We start from the raw sequence: 18219 nt of genomic DNA on the forward strand, positions 1-18219 counted from the left end.
TTCAATTCCATCAAATTTATTATAGACTTTAAAAGTCGGCGGTTCACCTGCTTAGTGCACAAAAGACAGGTTCCCAGAAAGGGTCCCGGGGAGGCGCTGCCTCTCCTGTCAATTGTTTTGGCAAAAGTGAAGACTGTAAACACCAACTCCATGGCTCAAAGTAGACTACCCACTGTACAGTCCAAAGGCAGAGACCACCAATAAGTTAGACTATCTTTAACCTGCCAGCACCTGCAGCCCCAGGGCCCGGCCCTGCCCTTCCCTTCATAAATCTCAGACAACAAAACAGACCAGTTCAGCTACCGGTCCCTGGGTGGAGTCCCACGGCAGGAGAGGGGCACGCTAGGTCGGGTCCACGCAGAGCCTGCGCAGTGCGGCTGTGTGGGGCATGCTCTGTGCAGAATCTGGCCCAGCCCCATTTAGAGACCAACAGCTATTTAAATAGGAAGTGTTGGTTTCCTCTAGGGTCTGGGGACCCCAGGGACCCCAAAGGAAAGCTAGGAGCTGAGTGGGGTGGGACTGGACTAGGCAAGTGCCTCCTGGTAGCCAGGCTCTTTGGAAGCCATCCAGAGACACCACCAAGGTTTAGAAAAATAGACATCTGTATTTGAGTTTCTGTTCTCCCCATTTTGCAGCTATGAGTAGCAGTGACCCTACCGCTTCCAACACATCCCCAGCAAAGATTCCCTCTCTGTGCACAGCTGAGAATCCATTCACACCATTCACACCAAACACACACACACACACACACACACACACATACACTCACACCAATGGCCCCTAGGATTTGGGGTATGAGAAGACGAGGCACAGTAAAAGCAGCAATTGGGGGCCACAGGCCTGCGCCCTGGAGAAGGCAAGCAAGGCACCACCCTTAGCCTCCTCCCCCCACCCCGTGGGAAACCAGCAGAGAGGACCCCAGGATTCACAAATGGATGGAGGGATGGAGCGGGGCTAACAGCACAGGACCACACAGCCTCAGTGTGACATGAACAGCAGGTGGGGGACGCAGCTGCTGAAGACCATATGTTGTTGAGGTCAATGCGGAGGGCTTTGGGCACTGCCTGGGAGCTGCAGTGACCTTGCCAGTACGGATCTGAAGGCAGCAGGACCTGGCACTCTGCTGACTGTCCCTGGAGCCTCTAACCCTGGAGGTGTGGGCCGTGGAGGAGGCACAGAGTAGAAAAGGTACAAAAATAGACAGTCTCTGCGGCAGCCAAAGGGCCGAGTTCATAGAAAAGTAGAAAAGGCAGGCAGAGCCATCAGCACAGCCCACTGGCGTGCTAGGGCCAGGCCTGCAACTGCCGCTGGTCATACTCTGCGATGAGGCGCTTGATGTGCGCCAGCTTGCGGTGCAGGTACTCGCAGCGTCTCTTCTCTCGGCTGTAGTTGGTGTTGGTCTGTGAGGGAACCAAGGGGTGGGTGAGACACATCTGCCCAGCACCCCTGGGCCAGGCAGGCCTCAGCACCCACTTTGCCTCACGTACCTTTTTGATTTTCCGGTATTCCTGAAGAATCTGCCCACGGGTTGTCTGGGGGAAAACACCAACAACTAATTATGTTTCACCTGGGACAGCTCCAAATGCAAACCCTCTCTGAAAGTGACCAACTAGATAGATGGAGCATAGTGACAGGGATGGGTGGCACTCCTGTGATTCTTGCAAGGGTGCAGGGTGCATGGCAAGGAAAGACACACGGTAAAGTAGCTGCACTAGGGAAATGGAAGTGGGTGCCCCAGAGACCTGCATGAGCTACAAGACCTCCTAAGGACAGGACCCAGCCCGGGTCACACACCCTGGCCAGACCCTACTGCAGGGACTCATGGCCAAACCCTGGGCATGGGTCACTGCCGACTCTAGGTGGCTGGCACTACCTCATACTCCTCGGAGCCTTGGCTCAGCTGCCTGAGCTGGGCATCAAGCTGTGTGAACCTGCGCGTGATCTGCTCGATGCGCGCATGCAGGCTCCGATACTCATTGTATTCGGCATTGAAGTCGTTCTTGTAGCTCTGACGCTGCTCTGACGATGAGATGGCGGGGTATTTCCTGAGGGACAAAAGGGGCTGCTGGGATCAAGGGCACAGTGGGCAGTAGCACCTGGCGCAGGCAGAGGCTGGGCAGGGCATAGACTATGTAAGATACTCACAGCAAGTAGTCCGGGCTCTCTGAAGTGGGCGTGGGGGCACTGGCACAGGCTCCATTCAGACCTGCATGAGCAATGGACCCTTAGGTCCAGGGAAGTGTGTGGGGTGTAAGTCATGCTTGATGGACACAGTGGGGACCCACTGTCCAGGCTATAGCCACACAGCCCAGACATGCTCCTCTCCAAGTGGCCTCTAGCAGGGTGGCTTGAAGTCAAACCCCACAGAACTCATCCACTGCTCATCCTGGAAGCATAGGGCATTTGCACTAGGCGAGAGACACAACCCCTGGCCACATAGACGACAAGGTAGATGTGGTCTCTGGCAGACAGCAACTGCAAACCTTGCTGGCACTGGCCTTCACTGAGAGCCCTGTCAGACCCCAGTCCTCCGCACGGTATTCCCACCAAACCTTCCGCCAGGAGCTAGTGGAACCTAGGAAGGGGTGAGCAAGGTACAGGCCGTGCCTGCCAGGCAGAACACCACTTTCCAGCCACTTAACTCATTTATTTGCAGGTTCATTTACAGGTTCTCATTCTGTAGCCTGGACTACCCCATTGCTGGGAACACAGGGTACACACTTGCTGCTTCCCTGGGCTAGCAGCTCAAGGTTCCCACACATCCCGTCTCAACGAAATTCTCTTAGCCTAACCCACTGTGACTTCAGGGCCCCTAGCCCATGGTGCTGGTCTACAAGCTGCAGGGTTCAGGGGCAGGTGGTGACCAGGCTGAGAAGGCCCCATAGGTATAGAGATGGTGGGGTGGGCACTCCTAAGATGTCCACTGAACATGAACAGTCACCTCATGGGATGGGCTTTGACAGAAGGAGGGAACAGGAGTGTCCTATGCAGCTACAACACGCTGTCTAACTAAGCACATGGGGTCAGGTAACCATCAACTGGTTCTGACTCCCAGAGGCCATCTGTGCCAGGCTGCCACAGAGAGGCGTGCACTGTCAGGCTTCTGGGTTTGTTTCTGGTCAGGATGCGGCTGTGGTTTCTTTTAGGGTAATGTGCCATATGTGTCCTCAAGACCCTCGAAATATCCCCCATCAGACAAAGCCAGTGGCTGTCTGTAGCTAAGGCTTTTGCTAGCACCTGGCAGGCCCCAGCAGACACTAAAGGTTCTCAAAGTCACCTTAGCCACATGCAGCCCTCCCCCCCCAAGCCACTTCAAGTGGCCATGAGTGCCAAAGCACACAACCAACACAGGCCCTGTGATACCATACCCACACTCTCACCACACCATGGACACAGAGGTCCCCCTCTCCAGATGCCTCTGCCTCATGTCTTCAGGTGTCCTCCTGTCCCAGAAGCCATTGCTCCCTGGGCTCAGCACACCTGTCTGTGTCCTGATCCTCCCTGTTCTGTTCGCTTTCCCTCTGCCTCTGGCTCAGGGCATCTCAGTGTTTCCAGAAAGCATTGCTTTCCATGGTACTCCTGCCTGGGTGCCTCAGCCCCCAGCCCCAAGTCCTGGGCAGGCTAATGGCCAGCCACAGTGGCCCCAGGTCCTGACTCCAGTGGAGTTCTCACCTAGTGCATCTGGGAGCAGAGCAGGGGTGGCAGGGACATCAGACTGTGGGGCTGGGGGTCTGTGCTCCGGGGGCCGCTCCTTGTCCTTGTGCTTCTTGGACTTCTTCTTGGGTCGGCTATGGATGTGTGAGGAGCCAGCAGGTCGCTCAGACTGGGTAAAGTCCGTCAGCAGGGGCAGGCTAAGGTGAGGGGCTGGGGCTGGGGTGGCCTCCTGGTGCTTATAGTCCTGGGCACTGTGGCTTAGGTCATTGCTGACATCAGCCAGGGGGTCATGGGTTCGTGAGGGCTCCAGCCGTGGGGGCAGATGGCTAGAGCTGAGGGTGTCCATGGAGGTAGGCCCTGGGGTGGGCAGCAGGGTCTCGTGGCCATTGGGGGCACCCAGCTTGCCATTGAGGGTGGGCTGTGCTCGCTGTGTGAAGTGTGAGATCCGGGGCTTCTTGCTGGCCAGGGGGTCAATGAAGTCTGTGGGCTGTGGCCGTTTCTGAAAAGTAAGCAGAGAAGCCTGTGGGAACCAGGAGCCACTTTCAGGGCCTGGTGTGGCCACACGGGGGCGCCCACACACAGCTGGCCCCACACAAGGGAAGGCAGCTGGGTAGAAAGAAGGCGCCTGCCTGCCCTGAGCGAGCAGGCAGCAGCAGCGGCAGGAGGGAAGCAAGTCCACTCACAGGCACTCCGCATCTACAGGGCTGTGGGCAAGGGAAAGTGGAGGGACACAGCCCCAAGGCACATGGCCACCCAGACAATTCACCGCTGATGAAGAAAGCAAGTTCCCCAAGGGAGCATGGCTCAGGCCATGGACACTGGCCATACAGGATTGTGGGGCACCAATGAGGACCCCACACTCATCCACACCCAGGCAGGTACCTGAGAGGGTGAGGCGGAGCGCCCGTGCTCCCGGGGTGGGCTGGAGCTGGTGGAGTCTGAGACGGCACTCTGTGGCTGGCACAACTTCCTGCAGAAGAATGGTAGAAGCACTATGGTGGCCCTGCCACTGTGCCTTGGGGACTACATCTGCACAAAGAAGGCCAGGTTCCCAGAGCCAGAGCTGGGCTGTATGCATGACAGCTGCCTGGCAGAGCCTAGCTGGGTCCTTAGGGAGGACTCCTGCTGTGGCATGCTGAGGTGTGGGCAGTTAGCAGCTGGGACCCCACTAGCACAAAAGCCATCCTGTGTGTCAGCTGTGACCTTATATATGGTCCTGCTATGTACAAGGTGTCACCCTTGTTCCTCCTCTGGCCTGGTACTGAGCACCCAATGGCTTATCACAGAGGAAATGGCATCAGTAGTGGCAACTAGCCCCAGGCATGCTGGCCCTGCCAGCACCACTCATTTAGGTGAAGAATACCTTTGCCTGTGAACCAGTAAGAGGCCCAGTGTGGATACCTTTAGCATTTGGGTACAGGTAGCCCCTGACAATGGGGCACACATTTGTCAGCCCAGCACTAGTGGAGGGTGGAGATACAAGGCAGGTCAGAAGTTAAGACCAACACTGTCTCTTGTAAAACCCTGGCTCAAAAAAAAGAAAAGAAAAGAAAAGCCCAGCTGTGGTGGTGCATGGTGCACGCCTTTAACTCCAGCACTTGGGAGGCAGAGGCAGGGGGATCGCTATGTCTGAGGCCAGCCTGGTCTACAGAGTGAGTTCCAGGACAGCCAGAGCTAAAAAGAAAAGAAAAGAAAGCCCAGCTGTGGTGGTGCATGGTGCACGCCTTTAACTCCAGCACTTGGGAGGCAGAGGCAGGGGGATCGCTATGTCTGAGGCCAGCCTGGTCTACAGAGTGAGTTCCAGGACAGCCAGAGCTAAAAAGAAAAGAAAAGAAAAAAAAAATCTGGGTCTGTTGCCCACAAGTATTTGGCAGGCGACAAGCCTGGGGCCTCTGTCAAGATGTGCCCTCCCAGCCTCTCCAAGTACATGTAACTCCAAGTTGCAGCCAAGGCACAGTTAGGAGACCAGCCCAGAGTGAGCTGCTATCCTTGAACTTGAAGAAGCAACAGGAATCTCTGGGTGAGAAATCACTCAAGAACCAATTAGCCTTCCCAGTCCCAGCACCAGCGCCAGGGGAAGCATTTAATTATTGTGCCACTCTCCTGGAGTCTGCCTCATGCGCTCTGTGGGCCCAAGAGGCTCATCAGAGGCCTGGGGGACATGCATGGGACACCCTAGCCTGGAGGAGCCTGCATAGTTGGTTAGGGACAGCTATGGCCGTAAGCCATCTGTCAGGCTGAGGCTTGTCTAAGGCCTCTGAGGCTGGGGCTGGATGGGGTGGGGCTGCTGCCACCCAAGTTCACATGGGAGCTTACCGCATGAGCACACGCTTCAGTAGCTGCTGGTCCCCCTCAGAGTAGCCAGGCCAGTCCTTCTGCACATCTTTGTACATGCAGTCCTGCAGGGTGCACGTGCTGTCTCTGGGGTTCACACTGGCCACCTGCAGGATATGACGTCATGACCATCGCTGCATGGAGTCTGGGGGGACACAGGACTCTACAGGGACATGGATGGTGTGGCACCTGTGTACCCATGCTATCCCAACTCAACGTCCGTGTACTTGCATCACGAGTCACACTAAAGGTTTAGACTGTCTTTTGGATGAGGCAGGTATGACATCCATATGCCCGCAGCCCCTGACAAGCCCCCACCCTTTCAGATGGTGACCACCAGTTAATCCTCTCTTGCTTACCCCAGGCTGTCAGCTGAGGCTCACATCTCATCAGAGGGGTCTGAAGGGGCCATGGCCATGACTGTGCTGGCCTTGATGGGTGCCAGTGTGAGACATATGCACATACCAGCCATTCAGCTGTGTCAAGGCCAAAACCTGTCAGCACTCTTGAGAGGAATGGGTTACATTTTGTGGGTTTTGGAGATATAGACTTGTCTTGTAGCCCAGGCTGGCCTTGAACTTAACAATTTCGTGGGATACTGGGGTCACAAGTATGGCAGCATGCCAAGGTGGCAGAGCCTCTCACTGGCTAAGCAATTCTCTACCTCATGCCAGCACTGAGATTTAAATGGTGCACTGCCATGCCCTTCCCGTCACTCTCAGCCTCTCTACAACATGGACATATGTCCTCATACACAGGCCTTTCCATGATGGCATATGGTCCCACTGACCACCCACTACTTCCAGCAGACTTCTGACTCTCTTGATCTAGCTACCCACCTAAACAGCCCTGCCTGCACTAAAGGTCATGAAAGGCTATGGGTGCTCAGGGCCTCTGGTGACCTGTGGAGGCTGTAAAGGACAAGACCAATAGGTAACCCCCAAGACAGGCCCATTCTTAAAACCTGTGGGGTCCTGCTACCCCACAAGATATACCATATATTCACAGTGAGTTTGGTAGGGCTGGTTATGGTCAGACCCAGCATGCCTGACCAAACAGGCCCTGGGAGCCTCATGCTGTGTGTATTCCATGGCCTGAGGTAGAGGCTGACTATGGTCTCTCCTGATTCCAGGGCTATCTGTGAGACTCTTGATATGTTGTCACCCAGAGCACAGGGGGTAGGTCACCCCAATATATCTCTATGCTGTTCCCCAAGGTCTGGCTGATGCTGTCAATTTTATTTTAAATCTTAATTTTACATGCGGGGGCGTTTTGCCTGAATGTGTGTCTCTGCACTATGCGAATGCCTGGTGCCTATGGGGACCAGAAGAGAGCTTAAGATCTCCTGGAACTAGAGTTAAAGATAATTGTGAACCATCCTCTGCAAGAGCAGATGCTGCTCCTAACCACTGAGCTATCTCACCAGGCCCTTGAATTTGTTTTTCAGTTATTATCAAGGTGGGAAATGACATGATTGAACTCAGGTTGCCAGATTTGCATCATCAGACAGCAAGTTTCTTTCCCCACTGAGCAATCTCACCACCCCTGGCTAGTGGCTTGAAGTTAGCACAAGGGTTCGCCTTGTAGAGCCCCAGGAAATATTGGGTGGGGATAGCAGGAAGGCATGGCCCAGGTGTGCCCGACTGTTCCCATGAACAGTGGCACGGCTAACAGCAGTCACAGACACAGCTATGAGCAGGTCTCCAGTCTCCAACACCACACAGGTCTTCGGACACTGCCTGTCAGGGACCCTGCGAGGACATATCCAAGGCCACAGGAGGCAGGGCCTGAGACCACCGTAGAGTCAGGAAGCCTGAAGAACTGATTTTACAATGCTCACCGCATATATGGTCAGGCTGGTCTGTACCTACCTGCTGCAGCAGGCTGTCGAGGGTGTCCTTGTCTGACTGTGTCAGCCCGTCTTTCTGTAGCCGCAGCAGCAGCTCAGCCTTCCTATAGGGCCTCAGGGCCAGTAGGTGCAGCACCCTGTCTCGAAAGGGCCTCTGTGCCACACTGTTGGCTCCACTCCCACTGCTCTTTCTGATGGCACTTGCCAGGTTGATGGGGGTGGCCCGTTTCCGGGAGGGCACTGCATCGGCTGCCCCTGGTGCTGGCTTCCGGAACTGAACCTTTTTGCCTGCAATGAGAGCCTGGGTGTCAGGGTGCAGCAGGTGTAAAATTCAAGAACTGTGTCAGCATGAACAGCACAGCAAGGAGCAGGCCACAGGAGAGGTGGGGGAAGAGAATGCGCAACTGTGAGTGTGCAGCGGAATGAGGAAAAAACCAACCACAGGAAGGCACAGGTGCCCTACAGCAGCCCACGGCCTGACTCTGCTCACTTTTGCAGCTTTAGAAGCAGCGTGGTCATGGAACCTAGGCTGCCCTAGCAGCTGCAGCAGAGAAGAGGCACTGTGGCTGTGGCTGAACTACAATATCACCCAGCACTTTGTGGCAGGTGTAGGTATCAGGAGGTCATCCTGAACAACCCTTCAGGACACAGCAAACCCAGCACCTGGAGGCCTTTGACCAGAAGAACCTCTCCCTTCACAATCTGGTTCAGTCTAATATGGAGTCAGGGTCTCACTATGTAGGCCAGGCTGTCTTGGCTCACCATCTTCCTGCCTCATCTTCCGGGGTGCTGAGACAACAGGTATGCCCACTAGTTAAATAACAACTGTCTTAGAAGTCACCATGGTACCATAACAAGGTGTGACAACATGATGTTGCTAACTAAATTGTATCCGTAGAACCAAGGATTCATTCACAGGTGTGTACACAGCATCTTGACCTTGAGGAGAATGCCTCTGTCACCAAGGACAGCACAAAGCCCCAATACCACAGGCACATAGGATGAAGTCCAGCCATGCTTGCTCTCCTGAAGTCCCACCCAAAGCTGGCCCACTGCAAATGTGTGAGGTAGGGGAGAAGCAATGTGAAATCCCAACTCTTATGTTTTAGAGATGTACTTTGCCTGTGTTCATGTCTGAGCCATGTGTGCAGTAGTGGCCAAGGAGGCCAGTAGAGGGCGCTGGGATTATAGCTGTGAGCTGCCACTTTGGTGTGGGAACCAAACTTGGGTCCTCCCCTAAGCCATCTCTCTACCTCACCTGCCCACTTCACAAGACAAGAGTCTAACGTGGACTAGGCTGGCCTCAAACTCACTACATATGATAAAGCGAACAGGGAAAGACAAGCAGGCCTCAGCCCTACACCAAGCACTACAGGCAACTAAAATGCTAAGCTGAGAAACAGTCTTCCCCAGGGAGGAGCATACCAACTGACATACATGTGATACTGCAAAGGCTGAGTAGGCTGTACTTGTATATTAGGAATACATACATCATACAGACAAGACAAAGACCTCCCTTCCTCCCTGGGAATGCCTGGTGCTGGCTGTCCCACTGCTGGATTGTTTTATAAGGCCAAACTTCACCCACCTTCCAGTCTAGAGCTGTTGCCACAGCTGTTGGAGGAGTGGCTGGGGACAGCTGGAGAACAAGTGGGGCCTTGACCTGTCCCAAGACTGGGAGAGGGTGGCTAACCCAGGGCCCCTGTCCCACTTGGGGCTCACCTGGCACCTGTAGCCACAGTGCCTAACCTGCAACACCCTCTGACATGGACCTTCCTTTGAAGCAAGTGGACAGATACCACCCTGCCTAGAACAGAGCATGACGAAGCTCCTGCCCCAGCAAGCTGCTTGCCACTCACCCATATAGCGGCCTCCAGCCTTAATGACAATGGCACTCCGGCTCCGAGTCTCCTCCTCTGCCTGTGCCATGCTTTGTCGGGCCTTCTGGTAGGAGTCATCAGTGGCACACACTGTGACCTTATCCTGGATGCTGCCCAGACAGTCCAGGTGTACATCCCCATGGCTGCAAAACAAGAGGAAGTGCCAACATTAAGGTGCCACCAGAACCATGCCATGTGAGCCTGGGGCAATGCAGAAAGAGGCAGCAGTCTAGTTGTGGTAGTTTTGGGGTCCCTAGGGGCCTGAAGGCCTTACCTGGAGACATATTGCTGGATGCAGTCGAAGCTGCCCTGAGGGCTGTCTCGGCCAATATTGGAGAGGTAGAAGGAGAAGGCCCGCAGCTCTTCAGGGCAGTCAGGCTGGGGTATGGAGATATGCTGTGGGGAAAGGGGCTGTCACTGTGGTTCTGGGCATGGGGAGGCTGCAGCACAAGCAAGCACTTACCCCTCTGTGGCACCCCCTTGCATGAAGAGACAGGACAGTCACTCTCATCCTCTTGTCAAACCTAAGCAACCACTGACCTTTAGGAGGCCATTAGCCTGAGCTGTCATTCAGTTCCCCCCACCCCAACCCTGTCAACGGGATGCCTTGACCTGGGGCATCCATGAAGGTAAAACACACCCAGCTGCCACAGCAGCCAACAGGACAGCTTACACCCCTCCCAGCATATGCCTGCAGACAGACTTGGTGTATATTCCATCCTACGGCCCTGTGTGGCTCAGCAACCAAACCTGAAAAGCCCCATTGCCTGTGTCTGCCTTAATGCAAATATGGGTTTTTTTCTTTTGTTTTGTTTTGTGTGTGGTTTCTCTAACAGCTCTAGTTACCCTGGAACTCACTCTGTAGACCAGGATGGTCTTCATCTCATGGATACCCACTGCCCCTGATCTTCCGAGTGCTGAGATTAAAAGCATGTGTCACCACCACTGCCTAGCTCAAATGTGTGTTGTATTTGGAGACAGGGTCCGCAGCCTAGCCAGATCTCAAATTCACAATGTGGCCTAGGCTGCTCACCTTGAACTCCTGCCTTCACCTCCTCAGAGCTGGGATGACAGGTGTGCACCACACCTGGTTTGCTTGGCACTGGAGATGAACTCAGAGCCTCAGGAATGCTGCAGACAAGTATTGTACCCACTGAACCCTAGTTCCAGCCCTGCAATGTTTTTTTAAATCAGGTCTAAAGAGGGACAGAGTGGCCTGCCTGCATCCAGAATCTGGCCTGCCTCTCAAAACTCAATCACACGCACAGACTCATATGAGCATGCTAACACTCTCTCTCTCTCTCTCTCTCTCTCTCTCTCTCTCTCTCTCTCTCTCTCTCTCTCTCTCTACAGCCTGCAAGGAGCTGTGAAGGCAATGCTGCCATGTCATCTGTCATGGCTGTGGCTTTTGCTCTACTGAATGAAGACAGGAAGCAGCCACTTGGCTATGGGTTCAGGGAACTGCAAGGGGCTTCTGAATGTGCCCAGCGTCCATGCCACCTGTCCTTGGCACGTATTCCCAGCTTAGGCTGTAGCTGACATTCCCTTGGCACAAGTCCTGAGTTACATGTGGCTGTTGTCAAAGCCAATGACAGCTGGGCTCCTTGTGCATTCCTTCATATAGGTCTGGCAGCCTGCATGAGGTCCTCCATCACACAGACCATGGAATGGTCCCACGCAGGTCTCATATACTACTCAGTGCTGGGGGGCTCTGACTAAGCCTGCAGAGGGGCTGCTGACCCAGGTTCCTCTGGGTGAGAAAGGGAGCTTTGCACCTCTGGGGACAGGGCATACAGGGTGCTGGAGCCATATTATCCAGGCCAGGGCTCAAAGATCCAAGGAGCTGGATCTATTGAGGAGAACGCTTCAATTACTCAGACTGGTACCTGCTGTGTAGTGATGATAATCAATATGTAGCCCAGAGCCTGCTGATGTCTTAGGTGGCAGGCATTGAAGCTGGCACTTTCGACTTCTAGGTAGGTCTCAGCTGCCAGCCTTAGTAACCAATTTCAGTTGGGCTCTAGGTTGTCTGGGGTGTGTGGCTGGCCTAAGCTCAGCATTTGCAAGCACAGCCCCTGGTGAGGTGGGTGAAGCCCATTCTAGAGCACCTGGAGGCACAGGTCTGTGGGCCGTCCTGCTGGTCTGAGGCACAGCTGCCCCACTGTAATCCTGGCTCAAGATGATCTGTGTGAGGAGAAAGGGAGTCTTCCACGGGAACTAAGTTGGGTAGCAAGCTCACAGTTGAGAAATGTTTTAAGCAATGTTTTCTCAGTTTAAGACAAGATATAGGGAGTCTGGGTAGGTGGCTCAGTAGCTCTTACAGAGGATCCAAGTTCAGTTCTCAGCATCTACATAGTGGCTCACACCTCCAGCTCCAGGGGATCCCTACACCTTTGTTCTGGCCTCCACTGGCTGTGCACATGAGCACACAGACCTTCTCCCAACACATACATTCACAATTAAAAAGCAAAAGCAAACTCATATAGTGGCACAGGCCTCTAATGCCAGCACTTGGGAGGCAGAGGCAGGAAGATTTCTGAATTTGAGGTCAGCCTCATCTATAGAGTGAGTTCCAGGACAGCCAGGGCTACAGAGAGAGACCCTGTCTCAAAAAACTAAAAAAACAAAACAAAAACACCCAAAACAAAACAACCAAAACCAATGTAATGTAAAATTTCTAGTCCTTGAAAATTATTATCACAAACTATTTAAGATAATTAAGAAGATAGTAAGCTGGGCGTTGGTGGCCCATGCCTTTATTCCCAGTACTTGGGAGGCAGAGGCAGGCGGATCTCTGTGAGTTCGAGGCCAGCCTGGTCTCCAGAGGGAGTGCCAGGACAGGCTCCAAAGCTACACAGAGAAACCCTGTCTCGAAAACCAAAAAAAAAAGAAGATAGTAGTTAGCCAACAATCAAATTTCAAATTTGTGGCCATGCTAGGTATGTTTTCAATGTCAAACATATATATTTAAGACAGACATACTATGGTCTTCAAACACTTTAGAGACATACAGAATATGGCACTTAAGATGTTTTAATAACATAAGGCTTCCCATGCAGTGAGACATGTCTTTTCCTGGCAGCACCAATCTACTTCAAGCGAGGATGAGGGGCATCAAAGAACCTCAAATGGAGTTTGCTTTCATTGAGGCAAAGTTATCCACTGGGCAATAAACTTCCCTTGCCTCTATTGCTGTCAGAATGTTGTCCAAATTGGGCAAATAGGACACAAAAGGAGACTGCAGAACTTTGCTAAGACAGTCCTTCAAAATTCCTGCTTCACAGGAAAGTGTCAGATACTCTAGGCCTGTAGAGTGCCAACACGGAGGTACCTTGGGAGACTATAGCCAGATGTCTCTGTCATTTCTTAGTTTGAAAGTTGTTTGCACTGCACTTCCTTTTTACTAAGGTAATATTATACCCTTCTCAGGTCTCTTGATGGGATTGAAGACCAGACAGTTATAGTTATACAGTATTCCTTGTTTCCAAATTCAGAAAAGAAACTTACACGAGTTTATAAGGCTGAGAAACATAAAAGCTTAAGCTGTTTATCTATGAAGGTGTTTTAAAGTCTATAGAGATATTTTTAGGATGGCCAATGCAAGCCCATGATTTAGGTGTAAAACTTTGGACTTACTAAGATGGGAAAGATAATACAGGACTTTACCTGAATTTGCAAACAGAAATGGACTGGATATTGTAAATGTAATTCTTATCTGACAATTGTTCTTATTGTGTATAGTTTTACTATGTTAGAGTTAAATCCTCCCTTTTTATTTATACAGAAAGGGGGAAATGTTGTGGAATATTTGTATTGTGTGAAGATGTATTCCTGGGATTGGTTTAATAAAGTGCTGAGTGGCCCAATAGCCAGGCAGCAGGTGTAGGCGGGACTTGTGGACAGGGAGAGGGGAGGCAGGAGACGCAACAGAGACAGAATGGGACAGAGGCAAAGCCATGTGGTACAATGTAGATTAATAAAAATAAGGGTTAAGTAGGACTTGGAGAGATGGCTGAGCTCAATTCCCAGCACCCATATCTGTAGTGAGATCTGATGCTCTCTTCTGGCCTGCAGGGATCCAAGGCGGCAAAACACTGTATACATAATAAATAATCTTGAAAAAAATATGGATTAAGTTCTAAGAGCTAGTTAACAACAAGCCTTCTACAGACCAAGCCTTCATTAATTAGTAAATCTCTGTGTCATTTGGGAGCTGGCTGAGGGGCAGAAAGAGGCTGTAGTGGCTTGAATGAGAATAGGCCCATGGGCTCATCTATTTGAATGCTTAGTCACCAGGGAGTGGCACTATTTAATAGGATTAGAAGGAGTGACCTTGTTGGGGGAAATATGTCACTGGGGATGAGCTGGGAGGTTTCAAAAGCCCATGCCAGGCCCAGAGCCTCTCTCTGTGTATACAGATCAGGAAGTAAAACTCTTGGCCACTTCTCCAGCACCATGTCTGACTGTGTGCCACCATGTTCTCAACTATGATGATAATTGAGTAACCCCCAGTCCAAAGCATTACAAGAGCTGCCTCAGTCATGGTGTCTCCTCACAGCAACAGGACAGTGACTAAGATGGAGCCGAGTGGTGAAGCGCTTGCCTGGCACGTAGGAGGCCCTCGCTCCCTCCCCAGAGCCACAGGTGACTGACTGGGGTGGCGAGTTTTCATGGAAGCACTGCTACCTGAGATACTGCGCACCCATGAGAAGGCACCCCAGGGTCACTGTGAGGTGACCACCCTGCTCTCACACATGGTCTGCACTGGGTGTCTGGCTCTGGTTTGGGGTCACCCATAGGTGGGCAGGCGGGAGCCAGCCTGTGCCCGCCCTCTTCCACAGCCCATGTGTGTGTCATGACAGGAAACACTCACTCCTTGACTTCCTTCAAATCGGATAGATGGTCTCAGGGACACAGAATCCTACAAGAGAACAAAAAGGGAAAGCTTCAATGGACAGAAAATCCACACCCTTCCAGCCACACAGGACCAGGCCACAAAGCACATTCAGAAACACAAAGGGTTTTGAAGGGCTGGTAGGAGTTCCAACTGCCAGAGCCAAAGTCACAGGAAACAGAGCCTTGAGACATTGGAGGGGAGGGGAGGGGCTGGCCTCCAGCTCAAGAGCCATGGATGCTGTCACAGGGTGACTCCTTGCCAGAGGAGGTCTTGGTCACTGTGTCTGTGTAGCAGCTTCTACATTGAAGGGCTGCATTGAAGGGCTTCAGCCCAGAGCAGGCTGACCATATCCCTGGGCCTCCAATCTGCTCCTGAGCCCACTGGGTCCAGGCAACCTTCTCTCAGGGATGCTGTCTATAGCCTCCTGCCCCCTCCATTTCTCCCCTAGACACGGAGTTGATGTACAGCTGTAATGCCAATCCCCCTGTCCCCACGTGCAGGGCAGGCCTGGGGGGGGGGGGGATGGGGACCACACACACTGGGCCAGAGCCAGAATCAGTACCACCAGCTGGCATGGTAGGATCAGTCGGCCAAGGGGCAGGTGGCACACAGTGAGGTGGCCTGTGGCCCCCAAGGTATCTGCAGAGACCCTTTCTTTCCTTGGACTCTCTTTGTTCTCCAGAGACCCGTCGTCATCACATCCCAGCAGACATGTTCCACAGGCTCAGCCCCTAACAACCAGTCTAGCTGCTCAGCCATGTCACAGAACACCCAGCATCCACCTTCTTTCACACAAGGACCACATACGAGAGGAAGCATATATGAAGGCCACTTCGCCACACCACAACCCAATCTCCTACCCAGTGGTGGATGTCCTCAGGGGCAATGACAGGTATACTTTCTGGAATGCCCTTAAGACAGACAGACACAACACATGACAGTAGTGTGACAACCCACACCCTTGCACAGGGCAGAACCACACACACAAGTGCACACGCTGTACAGTGTGGTAGTGTGGTTTGGTCTTGTGTGGTGCTGGGCACACTTTGCTATGCCACACCAAGAACAAAAGAATTTACAGTCAAAGACACACTTTTGGGGTTCATGGCCACATGCTGTGTGAGTGAATCCCAGCTCACAGGAGCATGAACCAGAGCCCATCCTGGAGTCATCTTTGGCTATATAGAAAGCTTAAGGTCAGCCTGGGCTGCATGAGATCCTGACTAAAAAAGTCAAAAACCAAAACCCCTCACCACCAGATACTTGTATGGGAGCCACCTCTGGGCACTGCCTCCCTCCCTCCCACTGTGGGTGTCTCTGTAGACTAGGGGGTCAAAGAGCACAGAGAAGCCCCATTCATTATCCTGCCACCTTCTTTTTTCAGGACTGGTACACATGCTTGGACGGTCATTGGGGCCATATCTTACCATAAATGGAAAGACAGGTTAAAAAGGAAGCCTTTGAAAGAGGAAAACTTTTAAAGAGCCACTCAGCGCAAAGGCGACAGATAGGGCAGGTGGCCCTGCCAGCTGAACGTCAGTTACTGGGTCTGAGTGGCACTGGGCCTGAGGCCTAGAAGGTGCTCAGGAGGAACAGCAGGTGCAGCGTGGCCCACCCCCACCCCCAGGGCAAGCTCTTCAGAGGCTAGTACAGAAGCAGAACATGGCGATTCAACAGGCCACCAGACTTCTGAGGGCCAGGACAAGGACACAGCAAGAAAGAGCACATCCTCCACAACGTGCTTGGAGTCTTGGGGTTGGCAGCCCAAGGGGCCAGCTTTGAGAGTGGCCTTATGGCCACGCTGGCACTTTGCTTGCTCTAAAGAGTCCCCGGCTGCTCATGATCCTACAGCTTTCACAGAGGATGGGAACAGAGATGCCCAGGAGCTCACTCAGTTCTTCCTCAGACCTGGGAAGGCTGACCTCAAGTGGCTGTCCTCATGTAACCTGGTTCCCAGCCACAGAGGCTGGGCCCTTCCTGTGAACAAGCATTCACTTAAAAGACCTTACTCGGCAGCTACCTAAATGACCTACCCAGACCCTGGTCGTCTGATTACAGCTCCCACTGGGCCACAAAGACAAACAAGCTGTGCAACAGCAGTGGAAGACTGAAGCAGGAGCATAGTAAGCCCCAGGTCAGCCTGGGTTGCAGGGCAAGACCTGGCCTCAAAAGCCAACAGCCTCTGGACAGAGTGCCGTGACCCATACCTGTCACAAGGTCACAGTGAACCCACCGGAAGAAAGATTAATAAAGCCACATCAGGAGGGGTGTTGCTCAGTGTTCTACAACAACTGTGGCAGGACCACAGCTATTCACCACAGCCTTGGCCCATTCGCCTGACAGTTAGAGGCCCACTGGGTGAGTCAGTATTGGGGAGAGGTGAACAGGGTGCATAGTGCCTGCCAAGAGTCTTGTGGAGGAACCTCATAGCCTGGCTGGCTGTGGCTGTCATCCTTGGCTCCTGTGTCCTAGGACAATGAAGCCAGGCCATGTGAAGGACAGCAGGTGCCTCACATCCAAGCTGTTCACAGCACACACTCAAAGACCTTGAGAGACCTAAGGGTTCGGGTTCTTCAAAGATGTCCTGTGCTCTAAACTACCTACTCCTACCACACCCACCCTGGCAACCCTCTGGTTTCATCTAATGCACCCCCAACACACACACACACACACACACACACACACACACACACACACACACACACACACACACACCCCTAGTATATACAAGAACCTTCTGGGATGAAGCCCCACCCTTTCAGCCAGGTTTAGACCCTGTAGAAGGACCCTCCGCCCTCTTGGATTCAGGCTGCTGAGTGTCTAGGCAGCTCCAGCACCAACCCTAGACCAATCTGGTCAGTGAGCGATAGGCGCTAATTGGTGGCAGAAGTCCAAGGCTGTGAATGGCAGGGCTTGGGGGCTCTGTACTGGACCACAATCCTGTAGCTCAGGAAGGCTATGTAGTGCCAATGGCTATTTCAGGCTTGAGAAAGAAGTAACCTGGAGTTAGGCATGGTGGTGCACACCTGTGAACCCAGCACTTGAGAGGCAAAGGCAGAAGGTCAGAGTTCAAGGTCATCCCCAGCTGGTTTGAGGCGAGCCTGGGGTACATGAGACCTAGCCTCACACCAAACCTTAACAAGAAGCAGCACAGTCTTGCCACCCTAAGGCAGAGTGTTGTGGTTGTCACTGCTGGCCCCTCCCTCCACTAATGCATCTCTTAGCACCACTCTGAAGGGGCACAGGACTCCTGGCAGGATGTCTGCATGCTAGACTCAGAGAGAGGCCTTTACAGGTGACCATGGGGTAAACCTGAGATTCCCACGATGGATGTCCCCTCCCCTCTTCTCCACTCCCCCCACATTTGGTGGCCACACTATTTCCTTGCCTCTCTCATGTGGCCACTTTCAGTCACTCACTGGCCCCATTAGAAGCACAAATTGGCCACACAAATTATGTCCAGGTGAGGTGAGCTAAGAGAGCCACCACCCGAGGACCCATCCCATTCTTTGGCTGTGGACCTGCTGGTAACCAGGGCTGGGTGTGCTGTCCTGTCTGCGTAGTTGCCAGTGGGAGGCATGCTGGGGCCCAACAGGGCAGCCTTT

At 53.0% G+C, this 18219-nt stretch overlaps 1 protein-coding gene across 3 annotated transcripts in view; it reads right to left on the minus strand.

The window, feature by feature from the left end:
• Ell (elongation factor for RNA polymerase II) overlaps window positions 1-18219 on the minus strand; it is a 43867-nt gene continuing 25648 nt past the window's right edge. The window contains exons 2-12 of one of the 3 annotated variants that reach the window (XM_027394716.2): window positions 14591-14638; window positions 9992-10113; window positions 9697-9860; window positions 7860-8125; window positions 5971-6095; window positions 4537-4624; window positions 3673-4153; window positions 2146-2206; window positions 1874-2045; window positions 1488-1532; window positions 1-1400 (exon numbers count right to left, since the gene is read on the minus strand). In XM_027394716.2, coding sequence (XP_027250517.1) covers window positions 1284-1400; window positions 1488-1532; window positions 1874-2045; window positions 2146-2206; window positions 3673-4153; window positions 4537-4624; window positions 5971-6095; window positions 7860-8125; window positions 9697-9860; window positions 9992-10113; window positions 14591-14638 — 1689 coding nt within the window. In that variant the 3' untranslated portion in view covers window positions 1-1283. Of the gene's footprint in view, window positions 1401-1487; window positions 1533-1873; window positions 2046-2145; window positions 2225-3672; window positions 4154-4536; window positions 4625-5970; window positions 6096-7859; window positions 8126-9696; window positions 9861-9991; window positions 10114-14590; window positions 14639-18219 lie in introns of all 3 variants that reach the window. The other 2 variants (XM_027394715.2, XM_027394718.2) reach the window with 2 other exon arrangements.

The sequence above is a fragment of the Cricetulus griseus genome (genome assembly GCF_003668045.3).
Source record: "Cricetulus griseus strain 17A/GY chromosome 1 unlocalized genomic scaffold, alternate assembly CriGri-PICRH-1.0 chr1_0, whole genome shotgun sequence".
Taxonomy (NCBI): Eukaryota; Metazoa; Chordata; class Mammalia; order Rodentia; family Cricetidae; genus Cricetulus; species Cricetulus griseus.